The sequence below is a fragment of the Otolemur garnettii genome, unplaced genomic scaffold (assembly GCF_000181295.1).
Source record: "Otolemur garnettii isolate 467f Iridium unplaced genomic scaffold, OtoGar3 scaffold00003, whole genome shotgun sequence".
NCBI lineage: Eukaryota > Metazoa > Chordata > Mammalia > Primates > Galagidae > Otolemur > Otolemur garnettii.
Genome location: NW_003852398.1, coordinates 1,273,147 through 1,300,588, shown reverse-complemented (window position 1 = coordinate 1,300,588; position 27,442 = coordinate 1,273,147). Strand labels below are relative to the sequence as shown.

General features: G+C 49.2%; 1 protein-coding gene across 1 annotated transcript; it reads left to right on the top strand.

Annotated features, from left to right (window-relative positions):
• Nucleotides 1-15,331: 15,331 nt before the first annotated feature.
• Nucleotides 15,332-24,780, top strand: CPLX2 (complexin 2). The gene is made up of 5 exons (XM_003781923.3): nucleotides 15,332-15,626; nucleotides 17,701-17,713; nucleotides 22,336-22,435; nucleotides 22,577-22,752; nucleotides 23,480-24,780. Exons 3-5 carry the CDS (start codon nucleotides 22,405-22,407, stop codon nucleotides 23,675-23,677), a joined length of 405 nt encoding a protein of 134 aa, XP_003781971.1. The 5' UTR covers nucleotides 15,332-15,626; nucleotides 17,701-17,713; nucleotides 22,336-22,404; the 3' UTR covers nucleotides 23,678-24,780.
• The last annotated feature ends 2,662 nt before the right edge of the window (nucleotides 24,781-27,442 follow it).

Genomic DNA, 27,442 nt, shown 5'->3' with positions numbered 1-27,442 from the left:
AAACATCCATCTCTAAATTCAAAGCCTGAGTTATGTGCCAACCCTTATAGCTTGAGGTATAGAGGATTCAACTCCATCCAAAGTGCATGGGCAGAGATTGGGGGAAGAATATTTCCTCAAACAAACACTAAGAAAGGCTGAAGGACAAAATAAGAAAACCTATGTCTGCCATAGCAATGACAGAGACACAGGGAGACCACGTGGGGCAATTGGTGACTGTGACACACTGACAGTGCAGAACAATCACTCAGTACCACCTCATCCTATATCTAGACACAGAGTGAGCCCCATTTCCCATCCAGACATCCCAATCACAGACAAACAGAGAGGTTAAGAGCACAAATTCCAGGACTAGGATGAAAATCCTTAATGGTATATTTTAACTGTGGTGACCTTTGCCCCTCTCTTCATCTGTAAAATGGGCATAACAATAGTCCTCACCTCCTATGGTGGTTCTGAAGCTTAAAGAAGGCAGTATATATAAAGCTCTTATAAAATTCTTTTTCCATAAGTGCCCTACTGTGTGCCTCATACTCAGCTGAGCACTTATGTGCAGTTATCATTGAATCTTCAATATAGACATTAGTTTCTACACCCCTGCACTTTGAATGAGGAAATAAGGCTCAGAGAGGTGCAGTGACTGCCTAAGGTCATCTAGCTAGTAAGCCACCGCCCAGAGCCAGCCCTTCAAATGCAACATCTGAGCTCCCACCACACTCCACACGGAGCCAAGCTGGGGAATCTAACAACCCAGCAGCCCAAGTCCAAAGAGAGAGCAGGTTTCCAAGGAGAAGGAGGAGAGGTGTTGGGAACATGCAGTTATTTACAGGATGCTGTGTGGGCTGTTGCATTTGAGAGGGAGATGTCCTGAGGTGAGGAGGGAGTGGGAGATACTGGGTCCTCAGTTTCCTAATCCACAGATCAGAGACGAGGAAGGCAGCCTCTCCCAGAGAGAGTGAGCCCTGGAAAGGACATAGAAATTGCAGGGCCTTGAGCACAGCAGGTTCCTAGAAAGGCAGAGGAGGTGGCGAGGGGATGAGGGTGAGCCAGGGTGGTCAGTTGGGTGTTGTCTTCATCTGTGGGACCAGGGCTTGACACCTGGGGCCCAGTTGCCCCAAAGTAAGGAAGGAACCTGCTTCCTCAATAGAGGGCCTTGGTTCTCTCAAAATGGCAATTTGCTAAAGAAACTGACCAGGCAAGTAGGTCAGAGAACTTTGAATTGGGCAGAGGAATTGAATCAGAGACTCCTGGTGGATTTGACCTGCTACCTAAAACCTCCCATGGGCCTCCCATAACTTGCAGGCTCTCAAAGGGGCTGACGAGGTCCCTCATGACCTAGACCTTGGTTCCTACCACAGTCCCTGCCATGTGGGCTCTGTTCCATCCCAAGAACAGGCCAAGCTCAGTCCCAGCTCAGGAGAGTGTCCTTTGGGCCAAACCTTCTGCCCAAGATTGCCACATGGACTCCTTCCAATCATTCAGGTCAAGTCTAAATGTCATCTCTAGGAGGTTCTCCAGGACGTCCCTCACCTTTCCTCCCAACATCTCCTGGTTTTATCTCTTCACTCTGAATTTTCTTTCTATTTACAGAAGTTCCTTACCTTATAATGGGGTTTATCCAATACATCCATCATAAGTTGAAAATATCCTAAGTCAAAAATCCATTTAATACACTTAACCTACTGAGTATCACAGCTTAGTCCAGCCTTAAATATGCTCAGAATACTTACATTAACCTACAGTTGGACAAAATTATCTAACGCAAAGCCTACTTTATAATAAAGTGCTGAATATCTCATGTAATTTATTGAATACTGCACTGAAAATGGAAAACAGAACAGTTGCATGGGTACTCAAAGTATAGTTTCTACTGAATGTGTATTGCTTTCGCACTATTGTAAAGCCAAGGAATCGTCAGTCGAACCATCACAAGTCTGGGACCATCTGTACCTGTTAATTGCCTGTCCTCGCCCACCAGAAACACTCCATTTGGCAGGGCCCTCCCCTGCCTTGCTGTCCCCAGTCTCCAGCACTGAAACATGCCTGTCCCAGGGCAGGAGCTCAGGGAACAATGTTAAATAAGCAGAAAGGTGCTGATCTTTACCACACATGGGTGTGATGGTTAATTGCAGCTATTGGCTTCATGCCTGGCAGTGTACTTAAAAGAAAAGTATCAGTACCATACTCTGCAAATGAGGAAACATAAGCTCAGAGAGGGAGGTTGACTTGCTCAAAATCACACAGTGAGGAACTAACAAAGTCTGAATCAGAATGTAAAGCCCCTTCCACTCTGCCATGCCCTGGGAAGAAGAGCTTTGAAGAACAGAATGTTGCAGTTGATGAGAGATCTCCTTTAGAAATACCTTACTAGACCTCTAGAGAGCAGAGGGTCAAAGGCCCAGATTTATGAGCTGTTCACCCTTGGTGGAGATCAGCACACCCATGCCTGGCTTACCTCTCTGCCCAGCTCCTTGCTGTGGGCAGGCCCAAGGCATTTGTTCTGTGGCTATCAGTGAATCCATGAACCACCTGGCAGGAAACATGGACTGCTCAATCTGGTCCATTTGATGAAAGCCTCATTAAGGCACGGGCAGGGTGCACAGACCCCACAAGGGAGGATGGCTCTGATCCCAGGGCCAGCACTGGTGGGGAGCCATTACCACCTCTCGCCTGCAGGGTGAGGAGGAAGCATTGCCAGAGCTAGAGCAGGCATGTATGGAAAGGACCACTCAGCAGGAAATGTGCTGTCACCACAGCAAATTACACCAAACGTCCCAATGACAAAATGCAGCAATGAGGGGGCCAAAGCAGGGAAGGAACTCGTGGGGTTATGTGTGTGGGCGAGAAATGCAGAAAAGCTTCAGTCTTCAGCCAAGAGGCACTCTGATTGCACTGTCTCCTTTGCCTCTAAATCCCTGACAGTATCTCTTTGATAAAACCCAAGGAAGCCAAAGCCGAAGGGGGAGGACAAAGGCAGCCTGTTGATTGCACCTTAGGTCAGCCTCCTGGGCACAGAGAGGGTGGGAGAGGGGAGTGCAGAATTGGAGGGAGGAACAGAAGATAGCCTGAAAGATCAAGATTGCTTTCTAGCAGGGGACCTTCAGTGACACTGCAGCTCCCTCTTCCTACCACAGTACCCCTGGAAGTCACATGTTGAGAGGGTGTCCTCACAAGACAATGGAGACTCCCTCCAAGAACCCTGCCAACCTTACACACAGCCTCCTTCCTCCTCCAATCACAGCCTAGCAGAGGCTGACCACTGCAGTGAGAAATAAGACTAAATAAAGGAAAAATACAAGCCAAGGACAGACATCTGAGAGGCTATTGCAAAGAAAAAGGCATCTTTGGGAAAATGTTTAAAAACTGGTGACTTGGAATTAGGAGGTGCACTCAGGTCACAGAGGCCTTAAAATTATGCAGTCCATAAATACCCTGAAAGTCATCTTGAGAAGGACCGTAGGGCAAGAATATGAGGTCTTTCAAGTACATCAAATGGAAAGAGGTCAGTTAAAGGACCAGCAAGATGCTTGATGATCACAGCCCTGGGAGAGAGCTCAGAGATGAAAAAGAGATATCTGGGAGATCTGGGGAAGCCTGGTCTCAACTGAGGAGGACCTCAGGGAAACTGCTGCTCCCAAATTGTCTTCTGGAAGTAAGGATGCTAAAGGCACTGCTCTCACAGGCAAATGTTCTGACTGCAATTGACAAACTAGATGCAGACAAATTGCCAGGAACAGATGGCACCCGCCCAAAAATACTGATGCCACTCAAGGGTGAAATTACAGAGCTGTTGGCCAAAATACATGCATTTTTGAGGGAATGTGTATATATGAACTGAGATCTGTGAATGTGAAGTTTGGACCTTGGCAAAGATTTGAGCAAGGACTCATACTTTGAGCTCCTTCTCTAATTTCAGTCAACATGACTATGGGAACCATCTGTTATAGGTCAGGAGGTGGCTTAGAAGCTAAGGATGATCAGCTCCTCCTTGGAATGGAAGGATTTTAAGTGATGGGTCTTTCCAGAGTCAAGACCTGCCTGATTATAGGTTTTCCAAAGGAAGGGACACACAACTCTGAAGTAATAGATTCCAGCAGGTCCCTTCCAGGTGGCTGGGATAGAAACCTAAGTTAAAGCGACTTCAGTAGAATGACAGCATTTATTGGCTCACATAACTGGAAAGTGCATGAGCAGATGAGACTTCAAGGCACATTGGGACCTGGGCCCTCAAACACTGTCATCGAGTATTTGTCTCCTGCTCTACTCTGTGCTCTGTGATGCTCAGTGTTGGCATCACCCTCTGACAGGCTCTCCTCGGATGGTGGCAAACCAGTCATCAGGCTCGCATCCTGACAGCCCCGCAAATCCCATAGCAACTGTCCCTTTCACACTAGGTCCAGCTAAAGTCCCAGAGCTGACTCTCATTGGCTGTAGCTCGTGACTCTTCCCATCCCAGAGCCAATCACTGAGACCAGGCATATCCCTAGCGCTCTCATTAGCTGGTTGTGGATCTAAGGCTCACACATGGGGTATGGAGTCAGCCCCACCTACACCATAAAGACTGAGAGTGGGGGAGGAGAGGGACTGCAGAGAGATACCAGACAGTAAAAATTGTGTGATAACCACAGCAAATTATACCAAAAACACCCAAATAACAAAATGTCAAAGCAGGGAAGGAACTCATGGGGTTATGTGTGTGGGTGAGAAATGCAGGAAGGCTTCAGAAGGGCAAGTGCAAAATTTACACAAGGATGCCAGGGCAATTATTGTCCTCAGTGGTCAGCAAGGGGCCTAGGTATACAAATCTCATCCCTGAGGTGGGGACCTCAGCAGGTGGGGCAATGCCATGTGGTATTCCACCTCTAGGAATATTTGTTGACCATCCATGATTAGAAAAGCGTTGGGTCTGATGTGAGGATTCAGGGATGAGAAAGACATGGTCCTTGTGTTCAACTAGCTTATGCCCCAGTACTAAAGATGCATGAATTAAGAAAGGAGCAAAAGGAATGAGAGGTGTGGAGGGCTCCACAGTGGGGAGCACTATGTGGGAGAAGAGTCGAGGTGAAGAGGTTGGCCAAGGAGGCAGAGTCGGATCAAGACCCTGTTGATACCAAGGGTCCGGACTTGATGTTAAGGGCAATAGTGAGTCATGGAAAGCTTTTGAGCACAGGAGTGACATGAGCAGAATGAAGCTCTTTGCCATCTTAATGGAGCCAGATAAGGCCCAGTGGAGAGTCACAGAAATGATCAAAGGGCTGGCAACAGGTATGGAGGGAGAAGGCAGAGTGAAGGCTAGAAAACTAAAGGTTAGGGGAGTTTCAATCAAAGCCAGGCAGGAGAGCACATCGCTTCCTGACACTGGACCCAGGTGGGGAAGGAAGGGCCCTGTGAAGTGAAAGAGAATATTGCTTTATTCAACTCCCATTGGGAAAGATGAGTATTGCATGCGTATAAAAAATGTCATTTATATAACCATGACCCCCCTCCCACCCAAACGGGGTGTAGGCTGGAAGTAGGGACTAAATCACAAAGAGATTCCGGTGGAGTCCTGACTGGCAGTCACAAAGGAAAGCTAAGAGCCACCAGTATGGCTGAGGATGCTCCTTATTCATTCATTAAACAACCACTTCCTGAGGGCCTGCTTTGGGCCTGGCTCTCCTCTGAGCTCAGCATGCTCTTGTCCTTTTATGTCCTAGCTCCTTCTCCTTCTCAGAGTGCCCTGCTCCCACGTGTGTTTGCTCAAGCAGGGTCCCTTCCCCTACTCAGCGAGAAATTTATGCATTCATTCAACCTGTATCCCCAGCACCTAGAAGAGCCCCTGGCATGCAGTAGATGTTCAGTCAGTGTGTGTTTGCTGAGTGAATGACTCCCTACTCTTCTCTGAATCCCCATCCACCAAGAGCGCATACTCTAAAAGGGAAGTCAGTCAAGAAAAGCAATCTCAAGTATCAAGTTTAGTTGGTGCTACAATGCAGGGGCCCACGGGGCGGGGGCGGGGGGGCAGAAAGGAAACCCTGGTTTCATCCTGTTTCCCGGAAGAAATTTCTTTCTGCTTTAGCTGTGCCATGGCAATCAAACCAAAGCTTGCCAAGTAGACAGAATAGACAAATAAACAGTAAACAGCACAGGGGCTGGCTCAGAAACACCAGGTCATGGTGTGTCCAGGAACTATGAGTTGTCTGGTGTTGAGGGAGCCCAGGTGGCTCTGATCACACAGGGCTTTAGAGGCCAATCCGAAGCCAATGGGAAGACATTAAGGGGTTTTGTATCAGTTAGGATCCTTTTGATTGCAAGCAAGAGAAAAACCAACTTAAAGTGGCTTCAAATAAGCACTAAAAGGAGGGACAAAAGCAGAAGCTCAAATTGGGTCTCTCTGGCCCTCTTGAGTCATGTACCCATCCCTAAACTCTGGGGACAAGAGGACAGAGTGTACTAATTGGTACATCCCAGGTCATATGACCCACCCACAGATCCAGATGAAATACACAGGTAGGAGCCTCCAAAGCTGGTGTCACATGAGGGAGGAGATGGAAAAATAAGCCGTGACCACCATGTGCTTTAAGGAGAGGAATGACATAATCGGATCCACGTTTTAGAAGCTACGATGCTCCTACAGAGCCGGTAGCCAGTTAGAAAGTAAACGAGAAGGCAAGAGCCGAGACAGGAGCAATGAAGGTGCTGGGTTCATTTTTCCTGGGTTCATCTTCCCAAGATCTCACCAGAGGAGGGTGAGTCAAACTGGGTGGAAGAGAGCAAAGGGTTACCTGTGGGGGAAATCTCTCAAGTCCTTATGGCATAGATCTGGAGAGCTGACCTACAGCTTCACCACTGTTGATCACCTTGAGACCTGCAACAACCAGCCCCAGCCAAGATCAGCCTGCAGCAAGGTCTCCACAAAGGGTCACCTAGACTTTGGGACCAGTTGCCCTAAAGCTGTAGACCCAGACTAGGCTTCCAGAACCCACCCTATTTCCTTCTGGAGATGTGGCCACCTGTAGAGACACACCAAGTTTAAAAGCTGATACTGATGGCTTCTTGGCCATGTTACCCTGAACCCGTATTCTGCGTCTGAATATTCCTATCTGAATATAAAGTGGAGGTAATGATATTTAAGGCAACAGAGGCACAGGCCTGGAGAATCTGATAAAGATTATGAATCAACCCAGTGAGAGGCTCAGTAAATGAAAATCTCTTCCTCCTCAGCCCTTTAAATTTTTCCCTGGGTTCATCTTCCCAAGATCTCTCCAATCCCTTGCATGTTTGCCAAATAAAAGGGGCCTTTGTTCTATTCTGCTTTTCCAACAGAAAAAGAAGACTGGAGATTGAGTAGCATAGAGCAGACGTTGTTGGATTTGTGGATGGAAAATTCCTCCTGTTCTTGGACCTGAAGTTTAAGTTCCCTCTGGACTTCCTTCCTCTAGCAGATCCCACTTGGGGATGCAAATATCCCAATCTCTCCTGTTGGAGAGATAGGGAGGAAGCCACCCATCCCCCCCCCCCCCCCCGCAAAGAAACAAAACAAACAAACAAAAAAGAAAAAAGTTGAGGAAGTAGAAGAAACATCTTCCCTATCTTCCTCTAAGCTTTAATATGTTTGTTTTCTCATTGCAACGTAAACAAATTCAGGGCAATTATGAAGCAAAGTTCTTACCAGAGACAGATAAAAGGAGCTTTTGTCTAATGGTCACTCTGCCCCAAACTCCAGAAGAGAAGTTTGGGTGTTATAGGGAAAGAGGGCATTAATGCTTGCTGAGATCGTGCTGTTGCTTCCTAAGCATTGTTTTATCTGAGCACCACAACCACCCTGGGAGGTAAAAATCATTCCTCTACTGATAAGGAAACTGAATCTCAGAGAAGAGCCCTGAGTTCTGATCACATAGGAAGGGCAGAGAGAGGGTCAGTGAGATTTCACCCATGTCTGTAGGTGACCAGAGCCCCAGGGCTCTTGCCTCCACAAAACCTCCGAGATTACTGGGATGGCCCCAGAGCCTTTGTGTATCAGGAGCCGGTGCTGGCCACACCTACTTCTTCCCTGCTTTGAGCTTCCAATTCCATCTGGCTTGCAAGCTGTGTGTATTTGGATCTCCTCCTCAGAGCTCCCTCTCCACTAGGATAGCACTTAACGTGTTGTATTGTCATCGACTGTTTGCGGGCATCTCTCCCCCGCTTGCTTCTGAGTGCTTAGAATCACAGAGTCTCAGATCTGAAAGGATCTTGAGAGTGTGAATTGGTGCATGTGTTATCTCTCAGTGGAGTATTTGCATGTCTTGCTGAGGAACAAAGAGTGGGAAGAGAAACTCCAAAATCCTTATACATCATTTTTTGTCTGGGAGACTGCTGGGGGTGGGGGTGGGGTCTTATGCCCTCCTGCCTATTTGATTAATGCATGCAGAGTGAAAAATACCTGCCATACAGGGTTGTGATTGATAAACTAATATGGAGTGAAAAATACCTAACGTGCTTGGTTGTCCTGAGGCTTAAAGGGCTGACATCTGTAACATCCCTCAAACAATACTGGGCACGCTGGATTTATTTAGAAAAAAGTGGAGCTGGATGGTAAGTTGCACCTGGGAAAGAATGCCAAGAGCCAGAAGTTTCATTAACTTGCTATGTGACCTGGAGAAAGTCCCTTTACCTTTCTGAGCCTCTGTTTCTCCATCTGTAAATTGAGGACACTGTGTTAGATGACCAGAAAGTTACCTTTCATTTACTGGGTTTTTATGCATATGGTATTGCCTACCTTTATTCTCTCCTCCTCCAACACACACACACACACGCATGCCTGCCTGCACACATATGCCTTTCAAACCCTAAAATAGCATTCCACTGCCCCTTGGGACTCTTTCTCTTTCATTTCTTTGACCAGAGGCCCTATAAGCTTATTAACCTGTTGTCCATGTTTCTCCCATATCGCTGCTTAGTGAAACAGTAATAACATTGCTTCAAATTCATTTTATCAACGAGCAAGATCTGTTTTGTGGGCCAGAGTGTGCTGGCTCTAAAAGGAAAGCAGAAGTCATTTCCAGCTCACTCACTCCATAAATACAGAGGTTCTGCCGGCTGCCTTTGCACCAAGATGGAAAGAACATCTATCTTCACAAATGTAGGCGACACTGTAGAGGCAGCCCTTCAAGGGACAAGGGAAAAAGCCTTCCATTCCAAAAGTAGCAGGGAGGCTGAAAAATAAAAATTCCTCCTAGAACAGGAACAAAATCACACTCCAGGGTCACTTTCAACTCCACAATTCTAGACATTGAGATTCATAGAATTTAAGATTCTAAAGTTATGAGTGAATGTGTATGATGAGTTGATTCTAAACGTCTATTAATCCCGAAATATCCTATGACTCCATGATTCAATTTTTTCTGCAAGACTAGGGCCCCTAATTATATGATTTTCAGATTCTACTGACCCAGGGTAAGAGCTTTTCAACTAGTGGGTGTGTCAGAAACACCTGGGAAGATGGGTAAAAGATGCAAATGCCTGGGCTTCCATCTTAGAGACTTTGCTTCACTCCATGTGGGATCAAGAGCAAGAATCTGAAAGTTTTGGGCAATTCCCCCCACCCGCAGCAGTTCTGAATAGGAGTGAGCCACTCTTTGACATACAATATTGGGATTCTATAATTCTGTGATTCTAAAATGGCCTTCTGTTTATGATTCTAGTATTCTGCAACTCTGTTATGCTGTTTCCATATGCCTAAGGAGAGGGGTTCTATGGTGTAAAGACTGTCTTTCTGACCATGGATTTCACAGGAGAGGGGACAGGGACTAAGCATCACAGAGTGGAGGGACACTCCAGAAGAGGACTTTCCCAAGGACATGGAAAGTGAACTTCAGTAACATACTGATTGTGTCCAAGCAGGTCTAGAGCTGCAACTTGAAAATGAGGGGGCTTGGCCGGGAGTGTTGGCTGGCTCTAAGGAGGGGTCATCAGAGGTCATCAGAGAAGAGTTTCTGCTGGACAAGGACATCCAAATGAGTCTCAAAGAGTTGGAAAGACTAAGGCGGGGGGAAGGGAGACAGAAGTCACAGCAGAGAGCTTAAAAAAGAACCAGAATCAAGAGAGGAAAGATTTATCACCAAACCTCCTCCCTTTGATGGAACGGGGGTGGGGGATTGCAGACTGGTGTGCAGACATGAAACTATAAGCTTCAGAGAAGCTGCAGATGAGAGGGCGCTAACGGTGCAGGGATATCCCTGCTCACAGTGTGGGCTGCAAGAGGACTGCTTTGACGTGCTAATGAGTGCCTGGATTTGGGAGGGTGAGGATGGCATGAAGGGTGGCAGAGAACCTCTGAGGAGCTGGTGGGCAGATGCTGGGCTGAGGGAGGGGCTCTAGGATAGAAAGGGCTCCCCTGGGGAGTTTCCACACAGATTCCAGGCACTACCAATGAGGCAGGGTGCTAGGGCTTCTGCAGTTTTCTGGGTGGAACAGAGTCATCAGGTTGGCCTCTCTAAAGGGGAAAGAATAGATAATCAGGGAGTCAGTCACTCCGATAGTGACACAGTTTGCCTACATGCCTGCACGGGGTAATGACACTTATGGTTGCACACACACACCCCCTGCTGCCCCACACTATCACAGTGGTGTATCTGTACAAATGCCAGTCCACAGATACACTTGGATCTGCACCCTTACCACTGATGATGACATGGAACTGCACTCTTTCACACTGATGGTAACACCCTACCATCTGAGGCATCCCTGGTTAACAGTACCGCACAGATACAAATGTTACAGTAGTCTCCTACCTTTTGGCACCAGGGACCAGTTTCATGGAAGATAATTTTTCCATGGATGGAGGGGTAGGAGATGGTTTTAGGATTATTCGAATGCATTACATCTCCACCTCAGATCATCAGGCATTAGATAGTGTGCAACCTAGATCCCTTACATGTGCAGGTTACAGTAGGGTTTGTGCTTCTATGAGAATCTAATGCCATTGCTTATTTGACAGGAGGAGGAGCTCAGGCAGCAATGTGAACAATGGGCAGTGGCTGTAAACACAGATGATGCTTCGCTCACTTGCACTGTGTGATCTGGTTCCTAACAGGCCATGGAGCAGTACTGGTCAGCAGATTACACAGAAATGGTGACATGTCCTCAGAGCCTTTGTTTTGGCTATCTATGTAAATGATGCCCCTCTGTGGTTGTATAGCACACAACCTACATGAGTGTGTGGTACTCTTTCCTCACACCTAAACTCTCGCACAATGCTGTTGACATATTATGTGCTAACAATCCACTTAGCTCAATGCCATCAAATGCCAATTCACACTGGCACGGAATCATTCCATATCAGGAGGGACACACCACCAGAGCCAGTTCTGCCCTACTGCACACCAATGATGGCACACTGCACTGTGTCACCCTGCTGCCACACTCCCACCCGCATGGCCCCACACTCAAATGCACCATTGCACACCAATGGGTTTGCCTTCACATCATTCCATGTTGATGGTGGCAGGCTAGGATTCCCATATCACACCTTCACAGCCATGGCACCTTGGCCATGTCAGTGACAAGGGAGAAGGCACTCTCAGATGAGCAATGTGGCCTAGAGCTCTGCTCTGAGCATCACCCCCCACAGTTGTTTCTGCTTCTGACACAAGTCCAACCTTTCAAACCAAGAACAATTCTGCCCCTCCAGGCTCAAGCTAGAATAGCAGGATGTGAAGCCAATGGCTGGAGCATTTGAATGTTTCCCTGCACCCAGCAGCACAATTCCTGCAAAGTCAGGACCAGTCAGCAACCTCCAGTTCAGAGCTGGTGCCTGGCACTCACACACACACCTCCTCATTTCCCACACGGCATCCAGGGTGCCCTTTGGACTGAGGCAACTGCAGAGAAGAAATGAGTTGACCTTTGGACAGCCGCCCTCTGCGAGCTATTCTCACTGATAGGCACATTTATGATCTGTGACAGTTGTCATTCCTCACACATTGTTCCTGGATCCTCACACAATGTGCTAACATTAGTTCTCTTGACTGGCTTCCCAGTGAACATTCAAGGCATATACCTATCGTTTCATGAATCTGTTCAAATCCGGCCCTCTTCTCTTGCCTCCAGGGCTCAAAAACAAAAGAGGAAATTCAGCACCAGCCAGGATAAGACCCCTGAAGCAGAGCCGCATTTATATTATACCGGGTGACTCTTCAACGCTGTCTACAGAGCAGGTTGTGCATGGACCTGAGGTTGGGCCTCTTTGCACTTGTGCTGGATTAGAGATGCAGGAGATGAAGGAAATGCTGGGGATGCATATGGCATGGGGACCCTGATCTGAGTGTGAATTCCTGGCAGGTTTTCTTTTCCTTCTTTCTTTTTTTTTTTTTTTTTTGGTGAGAAACTGGAGAACAGGGAAGACTATAAATGTCAATGTAAAAAAATATCCACAGAGCAAAAGTTACATTTCCATAGGCTGTGGGATGTGTCAGGACAGAAGCAGCCCCATGTGGTAGAAGTACCACAGAGCTCAGTGTCAGGGAAGTCTGGGCTGGAACCCTGGCTCTGCCAAAGACTCTTTTTATCTTCCTGGGCCTCAAGTCTTCCATCTGGAAAATAGGGGTTTGTGTAAATTAAATGAGAAGATACAAATTATACAGAGCACCAAAGTTAGCACCTGAGACATAATGAAAGCTCAGATACTTGCTATGATTTGTAGTATTGGAATCATTAGGAAATACTTACATTTAGCAACTTTTCTTCAATAATAATAAGTACTTAGGAATCATGTCCAGGCTAACAACACTGAATAAGGAGCAAGTACTTTATTCCTCTACCATCTTTCTTTTTTTTTTTTTTTGCAGTTTTGGGGCAGGGCCAGGTTTGAACCCACCACCTCTGGTATATGGGGCCAGCACCCTACTCCTTTGAGCCACAGGCACCACCTTCTACCATCTTTATTTGATGGAAAACAATAGCTAACGTGTCACGGTTTCCCCCTAATTTTTCAGCAAGATGAAGCCATCAAAACTTGGCTAGTTGTCTTTCTGTTCACCAGTAAGATTTTCTGTAGCTAGACAAAGTTGATGTCAGCTCATCAGTTTTTGGCCGGAGCTGGGTTTGAACCCGCCACCTCCAGCATATGGGGCCCGTGCCCCACTCCTTTGAGCCACAGGCACCACCCAGCTCATGCAGTTTTTATTGACTCAAAGAAGCTTGGGTTCAAAGGGGACTTTAGCTGTCACCTGGACCATCCTTCTACCCATCTGCCATCTTCCAGGGATGGCCAACCCATGCCCTCACATGCTACAATCCATGATGGAGCTGGACAGCTCCTATTGTTGCCTGATCTTCCTCTTGGCTTCTGCCTGCTTCTCTTCACTTCCCCCCCATTGCTCTAACTCTGCCTTCAGCTATGGAAATAGCAGCTCTTTCCTTGCAATGCTTATTCATCCATTCAGCAAGCATTTACTCGGCACCTACTTTGTTAAGCACCTGACTAAATATTGGAATTATTGATTAAGCAGGACTTGCTGGCCCTTCAAGGGCTAATGCCCCCTCAATGTTTTCTTCTCCAGGTGAAACATCCTCAGATCTTTCAACCTTCCCTCATTTGACCTGATTTCCCACCATCAAACCACCCCCTTTTCAAGCTCAACATATATGAGCTTGTCAAAGCCCATCTTAAACAGTGGTGCCTAGAACTGAGCTCAGCATTTACCTGAAACTGAAGTTGAATTTTTAGCCCAGCTTGGTCAACATCCACATGAAAGCAATACCAGCTTTCATGGCCTGTTAGGGAAAAACCCGAAGTGTAAATACAGTACTGCCTGCCAGGTCCCATTTACTGAACATGCTCTTAAAGAACATGAAGGAAGAAGGAGAGAGGAGGACTATGACTCTTGAAATGACATGATGTCAGACCTCTGCCTAGAATTCCCCTCAGGCATTAGTGGCAAGTCTAAGCCACTCTGATCAAACACTCTCCCTTTAGCCCCCTCCTTTACTGTCTGCCCTAAGAAAGGAAGAGCAATAAAGAATGAACTTGTTCATGGCCGGACATAGCACTAAACAGGGATTTAACCAGAAAGGAAAGACCTTACTTATACAAAGCCCCTCAAGTCTATAAGGGGAGAACAGAGATGAGCCTCAGAGGTGATATTCTAAGTGAGGAGTGTGGTCTACCAACAGCCTCTGAGTTATGGGGGTCCACATCTTTAAAAATCCTGCTGTGATCATGTATGAAAGAATGTTCCCTTTTACTGGAACAAAATTACACCTTTTTCCTTTCCCAGATCCTGTCTCTGCATCTCTTGCTATCCTCCCCTTGGAAGGAAGCCCTCCCCTTATAGAAGCAGAAGTCATTTCTACTCTGACATACCCCAATTGATGCAGAAACTCCCACAAATCTTCCAAAGGCCTGGGGCAAGGCCACTCCTCTCTGAAGTCATTTTCCTACAATTTCAATTTGAATTGAATTAAAGGAAGCAGTTGAGAGCCAAAAGATGGCAGGCATAATAGAGGCTCATTAGGAGAGAATTAGGAAAAAAAAAAAAAAAAAGATTGTTAGGGAGGAGAAAAGCCTGGGTGAAGCAGATGCTGCCCTGTCCCTTGGAAGTTCCTCTTCTTCTCTGGGCATAAGAGGGAAAGAAACAGGCCTCTAGAATGAACTTTGCTGGAGGATTCCTATTCGACGAGACATCAGATCTCGATGGAATTGGGGAGTAACTTGCCCAAGATCCACTGCAATTTTGCACCAGACCTCTCTCTGGTCCACAGTAGAGGGTTCCTGACCTCTTGTGATGGACTTACCCACACTATCCATTGGCATATCTTGAACGCTCCCATGGCTGGATGCTATGGCTGAAGGGCTGGCTGCAAAGATGATCTGGCTGTCATCCAGTCTTGGAGCTGCTTGTAGGTAGGAGATGAGCAAACAGATGGAACAAGGGTCACTGAAACAGGGGTTTGTCTAGGAATGGCAGGTGCCAGGAGGAGTGTGACCATTCCACTTAGAGAAAACAAGGAGGGCTTTCCCGAAGAGGTGGTATTGGAGTTTTGCTTTAAGGAATCCTTCCTCCATCGCTTGCTTCCCTACTTGTCCTCCAAAGCGGCAAGCTTGTGGTCTTCCCAGCTGTGCTAGGATTTGGGTGGGAGTGTGTATCTGTCAGGTGGAGGAAAGCAATGAAAGGTGCAGGAGGAAGAGAGTGGAGAGCGAAAGCAGGAGAAAGAAAGGCGGGGGAATGGGAGAGGGAGACCCAGAGACCGAGAGAAGTAGAAAAGGGAGGGGGAGAGGGAGGAGGGGGGGAGAGAGGAGGAGAGGGGAGGGGGGGAGAGAGGAGGAGAGGGGAGGGGGGGAGAGAGGAGGAGAGGGGAGGGAGACAATGAGAGGGAAGAGGAGAGGAAGGGGAGAGAGAGGGAGGGAAGGCGGGAGGGAGGGAGTGAGGGACGGGGAGAGAGAGAGAGAGATTTGAATTTCCCATCTGGAAGGCGAGCGGTAGCACGTCAGGAACTGGCTAAGGGGCGTGATTGGAGGGCGCCTTCGGCAGCCGCCCGCGGCAGCAGCCGCGGCCCCAGTTACTCCAGGCGGCGGCGGGAGCTGAAATAGCAGAAGGAACCGCCTTGTTGAGTCCGGCCGGAGCCCTGCAGTGGCTCAGACGGTTGCGGGGACCGCCAGGTCGGTGCCGGCCGAGGGCCGGGAGGGCGGAACCGGGCTATGGGCAACAGGGACCTGGCTTTCTCTTCGAGGCCATAGGGCAGCCCAGGCAGCTGGGGAATATGGTTTTCGGGGGGACAGCGCCCCAAGACTGCCGGGGTGTTGGAATGGGCGACTGCGCGGCAGCTGCGGGGACCCTCCCGGGCGCGCGCGTCGTGGTACTGAAAGGACAGCTCCTCTCGAGGGGGAAGCGAGTGGGTGGAGGGAAGGTAGCGCGGCAGTAGCAAACTGTGGGGAGGCGCAAGCCCGGGAGCCAGAGACCCCTTGACAAACGCCTGAAACCGCCTGGCTCGTGGGGAGCCGGTACCGCCCCGAATGCGGCGGGAGACTCAAGTCTGAACCTAGAGAACAACTTCGAGCTCGCGGGGATTGGGGTGGGGGAAGGCGATCTAAGCTACTTCTGGCTGTGGTTAAGGCCAAGCCCGCAGGGGCCCTCTTCACCCTGAAGAAAGGAGCCGCCCCCGAGGGGTACAGTTTGTGCTCCGGGAGTGAGTCAGAGGGCGACTGGGGGGCGGGCAGACCGAAGGTGGCGGGGAGGAGAGCCTTGAACATCGACTAGGGGGCCTAAGGGGACTATTTGTTCTCGCACGTCCGCTGTCTGGGGTCACACAGAACTGTCTCTTGCTCCCGCTCTTGCCAGGCCCACTCCGCCCCCTCCCCCTGCAAAGTTTGAGACCTGGCTGAGTCTTGGGGTTGGAGTTACGTGTGCTGGGGGCAGGGGAGATCTCAGTGGCGAACCCGGAGCTCCAGAGCAGAGCTGCTGGGTGTGTTGTTTTATGTGGGGGTCCGAGTGAGGGGCGCCTGGATTCCTGTGCTCTTTTGGTTGGGGAATTGGCAGCCCCCACCACTTCCGCTTTTCAGCCAGAACCTGTCCTCTCCTCTCCCCTTCCCCTCCTCTCCTCCCTTTCCCCTCCCCCAATGCTTCTCCCTTCCTGGGGCGTGGGATGGGGATAGGGTGGATTGCAGAGTGACATCCCCTGTCTCTACTACCACCATTAGCATAGGGTCCCCTGCAAAAAGCAAATGAGTGTTGAATTGAGTTGCGGTGAATATAGCCCAGACTTGAGCCATAAAAACAGAAAAGCAGCCACAAGGGCAACCACTGCAGGTGCTGGAGTCGGCTTCTCAGATGGCAGGGCCCAGTCCCGAAAACCTCCAGGGGCTCAGAAGATCCAGCCTGAGCAGGTGTCTCCGTTGCCTCCGGGCTGGGACAGACTTGGAGGGCGTGGGAGAGGGGAAGCTGAAGACCCGCCCTGGGTTCCCAGAGTGCTGACAGAACCGAAACCTGTCGGTGTTTGAGCAGCACCCCTCCCCCGCCTCGGCCTGTCTCCCCTCCCCCAGCCCAGCATCCCCACCACCCTTCCCGCGCAGGGATAGACCAAGGCTTCCCGCAGAACCGCTGGGGAGCGCCTCCTGGCGGCCCGGCCGAAACCCACAACTGCAAGCAACCTGCCGGACCTCAATACTCCTACAGGCACACAGCAAAATATCTGACACCGACACCTGCACTCACGCTCACACAGACTCTCACGATGTCCAAATTCAGAGTTAGATAGGCAGGATCATATTTTGAACCACACACACTCTCATACACAACGTTAAATTCAATTCAGCAAATATGTTATGAGGATCTAACCTCTGCCAGGAGATCAAGTGGCTTCTGGGGACAAGGGAAATGAAGAAGAGACAGGCCCTGCTCTGAGAAGCACTCAGAGTGACCAGGAAGGGAAAGACACATGGAGAGACAGACCATGAGCTGGAGGTAGGCAATACTGACCTAGAAAGTGCCCTGTGTTTCTGAAGAGGAAGACACTATCACATCTTGGCAAGGAGACTGGGGAAATTTCATGGAGAAAGTGATGTTTGAGAGTGAACTTTGGAAATTAATGCTGCTGTCACTGATGATGACAGGTAATAAGTATTGATCATGCACTTGTGTCAAGCACTGGGCTGAGCACTTGGTATTATTTCATTCAGTGCTCACAAAATGTTGGGCATAGGTATTGTTGTTTCCATTTTACAGATTAGAAAACATTGAGTCACCTGCCCAAGGTCATTTAGTAAGTGGTGAAGCCAGGATCTGAACTGGCAGAGATGAGGTTAAGAGGCTCCAAGTCTGTGGGAATGGGATGCACAGATGCCTAGGGTTTTTCAGAAAGAATATATGTTGGGGTCTAGTTGAAGCAGAGCCACATGTAAGGGATGGGAAATAAGCATCATGGAAGGTGGGTACTAGACTGTGCAGGACTTGAAGGTCGGTACAAGGACTCTGATCGCTTTAACAAAGCCATGGGGAGCTATCGCAGGGTGTGTTTGCATGAGCAGATCTGCCCTCTAGGAAGATTAATCGGGCAGCCATGTGGAGGTGGATGAGAGCTGGGATGGAGGGAGACAGAGATTACGCACAAATCCAGAACTTCTAGGCTCCAAAACAATGCATCAGCAACAGTGAGGGAGAAGATGGGGTGTAGCAAGCATTGTGAAGCTATAAGCTTCAGATTTCTTCATCTGTACTCCATCCCAATTGTTCTCATCAATTCCTTGCCTGGTCTGATGTCCATCACCTACCTACCTCCCCGGTCAACTGAATGCTGTTAGACCAAATTCTGGGACTCTCTTTTTCTGCACCCAGCCCCAGAATGGTGTCTGGCAGAAAGTAGGAGCTCAGAGCACATTTATAGTATAAGTGAATGAATGAATGAATGAATGATGAGGAAATTACTGATTTTAATATTTTCAGTTGAGGCGATAGGAACAAACCATGCTGGGGAAAAGATGGGTGGGTGAGAGAGGCAAGGATGTGTTGATCTTTGAATAGGTTGATTTGATATTATCCATATGACAATATCCAGAAGAGAGTTAAATGTGCATGTTGATGAGGGAGGAGGAGAGACAAATCTTTACAGCTAAATAAGCACTAAACCAATAGGAATAGATGAGATTCCCAAAGGAGACAGTAGGGGAGGGGTGCACACTGGGAGAAGGAGGAGAGGAGCATTTGCTGGGAGAACAGATATGCTTTAAAGGAAAGGAAAGGAATTAGCAAAGAAGAGAGAGAAGACCTGTCTGGGAAGTAGGATGAAGACCACAGAGTGCTGTGTCATGGAATTTAGGAGTAGATTCAAGAAAGCTGGGGGAAAAAATGGTAGGAGAGAATCAACACTGGCCTCTGGGGCTACAGAGGGATGGGGGGAGGAGGCCGGCTCCTGGATCTGGCACCCGGAAGCCACCTGACTAGGGGAGTTTGAGGGCTATGCAGAGGCAGCAGATCTCTGGTCTCACAGAGAGGTACAACCATGTGGAGACCCCCTCGTCACAAAATTGGAGGGCAGGGATTAAAGGAAATGTAGGGTGCAGAGAAGGAGTTTGAGGAGGGAGGGGTTAAAAGCGACCTATGCAGAGGAGACTGAAGATGTGGGGAAGAAGAAGTGATGGATGGAGTAAGGGAAGGTGTAAAGAGAGAAAAGCCAGAGCCCAGCCAGATGGATTGGCTTCAGCTAGAAGAAGGGGGCTTCTTCCTCAGGAGCTAGGAGGAGGGGGGCTTATAGGAGCTAATTGTTTTGATCATCATATCCACCACCATTTACTAAGCACCCATCATGTGCAAGTGCATTCCATAGATTGCCTCCAACTTTTCAAAGTGCTATTATAATCCTCATTTTATAAGGAAGACTGAAGAGTTTAGTGTCAATTACTAAATACTATCACAGCTAAAAAGTGGCAGGCTCAGGATCTGAGCCAGGTGTGCCCAGTCACAGAGTACATGCACTTTACACTGACCTGAGTAGGAGGAAGATCACCTGCTTCAGGGGAGGAGTAGCAGTAGTTTGGGCCTTAAGAAATGAAGAATTGGTTAGGGAAGTCTAGGCAGGGTACAAGAGCCTAGACAGATTAGAGGGCCATGCTGGAATTAGCAGGATTTGGGGGCAGACTCAGGAAGCTCTGCTAAATAATCCCTGAAGGCTGAAGAGGAGCCACTGAAAGCAAGACAGATGTCACCACTGAGAAGAGTCAGTAGAGGGGTGGCAGTGGTAATCAATGTCTGCTGAAGAAATGCATGCAAACATTGTTGATGGATTAAAAGGAGGAAGTAGTTTGATAATAGAGAAATGGCATGTTGAGTCTGAGTGGTACCCATGGGGCACCTGAGGGAGGTGTCCAGGAAAACGTATCGTTTGTCTTATTTATTGCCTATTGCCCTACACCCACGTGCATGCGCGTGCACACACACATACACACACTTCAGATGTAATCTGCATGAGGGCAAGGCTTTGTCTGTCTATCCCCACTGCATAACACATCAACTGGAATGTGGTAGGTGCTCAGCTCATACTTGTGGCATGAATGAATATAAGGGTGTCGAGCCTAGATAAGATCTAGGTGTCATCAGTGTCAGTGACCATTAAAGTTCCTAGAATGGATGAGTTCCCCAAGGGAAAGGTTAGAGAGGAAAAAGGCAGGCTCCTGGGGGAAAAGCTTACTTAAGAGACAGGAGAAAGAAAAGAAGCCAGTAAAGAAGAGGGGAGGGGAGTGGAGGGGTGTGGGGAGGAAAGAGCCACGTCACAGAATCTAGAGAAGAGGGGGCTTTGAAGGTACAGTGGGGTGTGGTCAGCAGTTCAAATATTGCTGAACTAATCCGACAGAAGCATGTGGAGAAAGGGTCTGGAAGATCGTCTGGTCACTTGCCAGAGTCACCCAGCAAGTTAGGATCTGGAGCCCAGGTGGCTTGCCAGCCAATCTGAAACATCTCAAATTAGAGTCCTGCATCCTCCACAACCACCTGGTAATTCCTTGAGCTCCGTATAAACACAAAGTGGGAACCTAAGAATTCCTGAAATCATTTGATTATTAAATCATTTCTTATTCTTAGAAAAGAAGTCTTTTCACAGTGTCTTAAATCATATGAAAACATCTTGACTAAGCAACCTTTAAGCTCAAAATTCTGGGTCAGGTGGGTGGGTTCTCTTGCATTTCCTGGAAAGCCCATCCCTTCTGGGCTCTTCTCCGCAGATGCCTTGTCAGCAACAGCTAACATTTTATGAGCTCCTGCTACACACCAGGCATTTGACCAGTATCATCTCTTCTCCTTCAAACATCGGTACAAGGGTAGACTTAATACTCACTCATTTTGCAAGGAACAAACTAAAGCTTCCCCAGGGACTCACAGCCGGTTAGGATGGGAGCCAGGATTTTGAACCAGGTGTGTCTGGTACCAAAAGCCCTGGGGATTTCTTTTCCTACTACAGCATGACTTTCATAACTTTCTGTCTCTCCCCAAGACAACCTATCAGGCAGTCTAATCACATGGATAAGCTCTTGGGCCCAATATTATGACATAATTTCAGTCTGTTGATAGGATTTCTCATTTTGAGAAATGAGAAAAGAGCCAGTGACATTGAACTCAACCTGGTTGCAATATCCGCCCTGGTTTCTCTGCCACCATATCCCCAAACCCTTTTTTATTCCTAGGAAATCAGAAAGACACCAAGTCTTTATGTGTGGGACAAAAGGCCTTGGGGAATAGGCCTGGCCCTATCTGACCATCATGCTACTTCACACTGTGGATAGCTCATGGATGTCCCTACCTCCATCTAGAAGATTAGTATCAGCTTTTTGTCTGCCAAAGAACCAGTGGAACTGAATGATTAAAATAAAAGAAACTCTCCAAGAATTAGAGCAGTGGGGCTCAGATGCTCAGGGGTGTGGGGGGAACATGAAGAGAAAGAAGCCAAGGGTAAGGGCTCTAGACCCCACAGCTACCATTCCAATAGCTCCACTTTCACATATTGAGATTCCCATTATGATTTTATTTGGAGAAAATCTTCTAAGGCAAAAAATAACAGTACAAGTCTAATAAAAACTGAAAGTTGGTATTTAAGGAGAAGCAAAGGATACTAACATTATCTGAGTGCCCACAAGGCCCATACGAAGTAGTTTAAAGGCCCTGTGCTTCCCAAAGCTTATAATGTCTCCCAAGTGCCCATCTATAATTCAAAATAAAAATCAATATCAATCTAGAAACACAAAACTTATATGTATGCTGCACTAAAAATAACTTATTTCTCCATTTGTCAATTCACAGAAGTCTGGATATGTTTATCCAAGCTGGCTGTTCTCATTTCTGCATGCACCTCTGCTTTGTGACGGTGATCGCATGCCCAGGGAGGTGGGGGTTCATGAGTTGATCCGGTGGCCCAGGCGGGATTCCCTCTAGTCTCTAGCCCTGGGAAAGATGGCATTGCCATTTTTCTGTTATAGAAGAGGAAACTTGGGGCTTAAGGAGGTTCAGTACCTTGCTGAAGGTCACATGACAAATCAGACTGAGGGTGGCATTAGACCTAGTTCTGCCTAACTCTAAGTTCCAGGCTCTTCCCAGTACTTCTGGCCCAATCGAATTTCAGCCTTCAAGATGAAGGTTTTTAATAGGCATCAAACAACTTTAAAAAGAAGCTGTTTGGCCGCTCATGTGTTGCCTAGTACTGGTAAAGACTTCTTTTCCATCTCCTCTGCCCTGGCTACCAAGGCACCGAGTCTTGGCCTCTAACGAAGTCTGAACCAGATGAGGCGAGGCTGCTGATTTGTTCTATTAACGTCACTGCCCCACCTGTGCCAAGGCCTCTCGGGTCTGAGCCCCAACTCCTCTCTTGCAGGTCCGGACATCTCCGAGAGCCAAGCCAGGCCAGCCTGAAGCGCTGCATGCACATTTGGCCGTGAGCTAGTGCACGTTAACCGGAGCCGGTGCCATGGACTTCGTCATGAAGCAGGCCCTGGGAGGTGAGGCCCTTGTCCCCCACTGCCACCCGCCCACTGGTCCCAGTCAGGTGAGATGGGGCCGCGTGGCTCCTCACTCCCTGCCCTGCCACCACCCCCTTCCCCCCTCCCCCTACCGTCTCCATCCTCACCCCATCCCCATAGGGGCCACCAAGGACATGGGGAAGATGCTGGGGGGAGAGGAGGAGAAGGACCCAGACGCGCAGAAGAAGGAGGAAGAGCGGCAGGAGGCGCTGCGGCAGCAGGAAGAGGAGCGCAAAGCCAAGCACGCGCGCATGGAGGCGGAGAGGGAGAAGGTCCGGCAGCAGATCCGAGACAAGGTCAGCGCAGCCATGGATGGGAGGCCCACGAGGGCTCAGAACCCGTCCACCCAAAGCCCTGACCTCGACTCTCACTTTAGCCCTGACTCTCTCTGAGGCCCCTCCTTCCCCTCAGACAAATGGGTGTCACAGAACACCTTCCTTGCAGAATCTTTATGGGGACTAAATAAGATGAATGCACACAGCAAGTACGCCCTCCTGTTTGCTGCTAGAGGTCCATAGTCTCGCGCCTGAGACACCTGGGGTAGAATAAGATTGGAATCTGGGAATGTTAGAAAAATACCACCATGCCCTGAGTACCTGGCGCTGGGAAAACTCACTCCTAAGGGTTTGGGCTGCCACCTATGCTAAACAGCTCAATGTAAGTCTGCTAGCTCTGTGTAGTAAATCAAGACAAGTAGTCTTACCACTTATAAAGCAGTCTTATGTACTGAAACTAGCCTACTAAAAGTAGAGTTCTTTCTACTTAGAGCCTGTAATAAATCAAGCCCTTACATAGTTCAAGTGAAGTTTTGTCAACAAAATTTAGCTCTAAATATCTGGGAACAATTGAGACCTTTGTGGATTTCAAAAGAAGTTACTAGGCCCCCTTGAAGGGAAGGCCCCTATGAGGTGGGGGAATGGAGGCTCAAAAGTTCTCATGAGCCACCCCTGCCAGCCTGCATGACCTTGAGACCAGGCCCTCCCCTGGCCCTGCCTTTACTCATGTCTGCCCTCACCTCCCCAGTACGGGCTGAAGAAGAAGGAGGAGAAGGAGGCTGAAGAGAAGGCAGCCCTGGAGCAGCCCTGTGAGGGGAGCCTGACTCGGCCCAAGAAGGCCATCCCTGCTGGCTGTGGTGATGAGGAGGAGGAGGAAGAGGAGAGCATCCTGGACACGGTGCTCAAATACCTGCCCGGGCCACTGCAGGACATGTTCAAGAAGTAACCGGCCCTCCTGCCCCATCCCTACTCCACCTATTACTATTTTCTTTTTTTCTTTTTTCTTTTTATTAAGTTAAGTCTCAATTCTGAAGGGGAAAACCTCAGTTGGCCTCTGCCCCCCTTCCCTGGCCAGGGACTTCTCCTACTTAGCGCTCCCTCACACACCCCTTCATCCCAGGGCACCCAGACCCACCCTACTCCCAAGTAGCTTGAAAAGGGGAAGGCGGCTTTCCCTTTCCAGGGGGCATTGAACCCAGGGCTATAGGCACTGGAGGCCCCACAGGAAGACTAAAGTCTATGTTAGCGTGGTAACCCCCATACATTCCTCCATGCTCCCCACTGCCAGGAGGACCACTGTCCCCAGCCAGCCAAAGTAATGACACATTCCAGCCCTGCCCAGTATGATGACCTTTGGCCTCTGACCTCCAGGTCAAGGCAGGGGCACTGAGTAGCCTGGCTCTTAGAAAGGAAGTCAGGGTAAGCCTGCCCGATGAAGGCCCAGCCTGAGCGGTCCAGGATCTGGCTAGGCTGGGGTCTGGGCAGGAGGCTGGGATTCTTCTTCTTCCCTCTCCTTGGTGACACCCAGCCCAGGAGCACCCCCTTCCCCAACCCTTAACTAGAGAGGCATGGCCCTTGCCAAGCTGGTCCCTCCAAATGGATCCTATTTGGACTTTAGCTCATTTGTGGAGGAGCCCCAGGGTAAGGCAACACCTTGTTCTCTCACACCCTACTTAGGTCCTGGAGCCCCACTGCCAGGCTGGATCAGGTTTCCCAGCCAAGGGGCTTCCCAGGCCTCCCCAAAACACTTGGAGCCATCGGGCAGCAATGGTCTATGCTATGGGATTCCCCCATTGGTGTGGCCAGGCTGCCCCCATTTCTATCCAACCCTCTTCCCCACCCTGTCCTGTCCATGTGCTTCCAGGGCCCCCATGGTCCCCAGGAGGATCCTTCCTGGCCAAAGCCCCAAGCCATTGGGGAGAAGCCAATTTCCATTTGACAGAAGGCATCCATCCATTCATCTCATTGGCCAAGAACAAACTCTCGTCTGGGATGTGTGGGACTGACATTTATCCCCCTTCCCCCAAGTTACCAAGGCTTCCTACTCTGTCAGTTTGATAATGGTGTTGGGAAGGGGGAGCAAGTGATGAAGGAAAGTACGTGTCCATGCATGTGTGATAGCGCATGGCGGAGACTGCCATCAGCAAATGTGTGTCCAGAGACTACGTGTATGTGTGGATGGTTAGAGTGTGTATATGGTCTTGAGATTGTGTGTGTATATTAGTCATCATAGCTATGACTTGTGCTTGTTTAAGATGGTGTATTTCAATTGAGATTGTGTCATATGCGTGTGTTAGCCATCTCATCTGTGTTTAGAAATTGCATGTCATAGCTTGTATATGCATGCGTTTTCAAAACGCATGTGTTTCAGAAGTGGTAGGTGTATGTTAGGTGTTGTAGAAATGTGTTTGAGAGACTTGTGAGATGTGCTAAGGTTGTTGTGTGTATGTGTATGGGTCTGAAATGGCAGTTGTGTGCGTGGACATGTGCTTAGGAAGATTTTCTCATAGATAAGATCTCCCTGCCCTCCTTGAGACCATTGGTCACAGGTGGCCACATCCGATAAGAGACCTTGTCCTTGGCCTAACCTCCTACCCTTAGGGGGTTCCTGCCTGCGGTCCTCAGAATCTCACTGGAACACACCCAGGCAGTGCCCCAGGAAGCCATGCTGGCCCCCACCAGGGCCTATCCCAAAAGCAGTAGCCAGGGAGGGGGCGACTTGCCTGCCCCTGAAGCCTCTGCTCCATCGGCCCCTTTTGCATTCTGTGGGTTTTCCATTTTAGTGGATTTATGCTTTTATTTCAGAGAGAGACATGTGTCTTCTCTGTCCATTTCCAATAGTTAAAGCCATATCAGTTAGACTGCAATACTTTAAAGATGAAACAAAACAATCCATATGTTTAGGGAACCAGAAAAGTCCCCTGGTCTGTCCCTTCTATGGGGAGCAGGGCCTCTGCAGCTCCAGCTCCCTGGAATTACCTTCCTCCCCCGCCCTTCCCTTCCCCTTGTGCCCTCTGTTGGCCCCTAGGGACCTGTGTCTGTTCTGTGCCTGTGTCTGTGATGGGGAGCCATCTCGCACCCCTCTTGTCTGCTTGTCCGTTTGTGTCCATCATCCTGGGCAGGATGGTCATTCTGAAGAGTGTGGGGTCTCTGAGCCAGAGACAGACAGGGCCCAGTCCAGGGGCCCTAGGCCTCCTCAGATCCTGTGTGTGACCCTTGTTTGGACACAGGAGTAGATGCCAAGTTTTCACAGAGGTCTCACCTTTAACAGGGGCCCTCAAACCTCAAAGGTGATGCCAGGGCACAGAGAGTCCAGTAGGTAGCCAGGACCAAGGCCCAGGGAGTTTCATATGAGCAAGAGAACCCAGCTATCCCAGATGGGCCTTGGAGACACCAGACTTTCAGAGGGCATCCCTGCTGATCTCTTCAGGCCCTCTGGACCCCCAGAGTAGGTTCAGAACTTTTCAGCCCCACCCCAGGGCCTTCCAGGCTGGCCATTTATTCTGGGTACACACCTGAACTCTTCCATTCTGCTTCTGGACAGCAGGGTTTGAGGTCTTCCTGGAGATGGAGGCAGAGGGTTCTGCCCAGCAAGTACCTGGCTGCAACCACTGCCGAGTGATGACTTTTAGGTCCTGGGATGTGTAACGGCTTGTCATTTCTGTCACAGACCTGACTGTGGGAGCAGCTGATGTGTGGCCCAGAGAGGATGTCTGTGTACAGCACACTAGTGGGGACACAAAGTCTGTGTGGGATGCTGTAGCACAGGAGTTCTCAAACTTTTTAAACAGGGAGCCAGTTCACTGTCCCTCAGACCGTTGGAAGGCCGGACTGCGGGCCCCAGGACAAGTTGGCTGCTAAGCAGGACAGGCAGCGGTGGCAAAAACACCGGTGGGCCGGATAAATGTTCTAGGCGGGCTGCATGTGGCCTGCGGGCTGTAGTTTGAGGACACCTGCTCTAGCACATAGCAGAAGGTATGTGTAACCTCCAGGATGGCATGGGATGAATATGTCACATACAATAGGGCAGTGTGCATGGACACTTGGTGGAGAGAAGCCACACATGACACGCAAGGGAAAGATCCCCTAGCTAGGTCAATAGGGAGGAATAGTTACTTGTATATGAGTGAGAAAAAGCACAGAGTGCCAGGCAGTGTGCAGCACCCAGGTGGGCAGGGAAGGCCACTCCGAATTCACTTCCGGAGACAAGGAAAAATGCTTTCCTGGATCTCTCTGTCCTGGGCATGTCCTCCACTTCTGGTCCAGAAACTATTATTATTGCAGAGATGTGTGGGTGTTCTTCCAAATGGAATCAGTCAAGAGGCTCTCCCAGATGTGTGTGTGTGAGAAAGAGACAGAGAACAGACGGAGAAGAGAGGGAAGAGAGAAACATTGCTGCCAGCACACCTCTCCGATAGGGTAGCTGATGGGCGAAGCAGTCACCCCAGAGGTTCATGGCCGGAGTGGACTCTCCAGCCCTTAGAGCCCCTGCACCCAGCTTGCAGGGCTGCGCACCCTCACTGCCTACTTGCTCCATCCTAGGGTTCCACAGGCTCTTGGGAGCAGACAGGCTGGGGGCGACTGGCTCAGATAGGATATGTCTCCTAGCCTGAGGACATGCCTTTCACTAGATGTCCTTATCCCAGTCCCCATTCTGGTTGTCCCACCCCTTCACTCGGGAGAGAACAGAGAACGGAGGTGCTTATGCTGG

Coding starts and splice junctions, on each gene's coding strand:
- CPLX2 (XM_003781923.3), top strand. CDS start 22,405: ATGGACTTCGTCATGAAGCAGGCCCTGGGAG. Junction 22,436..22,576: donor CATGAAGCAGGCCCTGGGAG/GTGAGGCCCTTG, acceptor CCATCCCCATAG/GGGCCACCAAGGACATGGGG. Junction 22,753..23,479: donor GGCAGCAGATCCGAGACAAG/GTCAGCGCAGCC, acceptor TCACCTCCCCAG/TACGGGCTGAAGAAGAAGGA.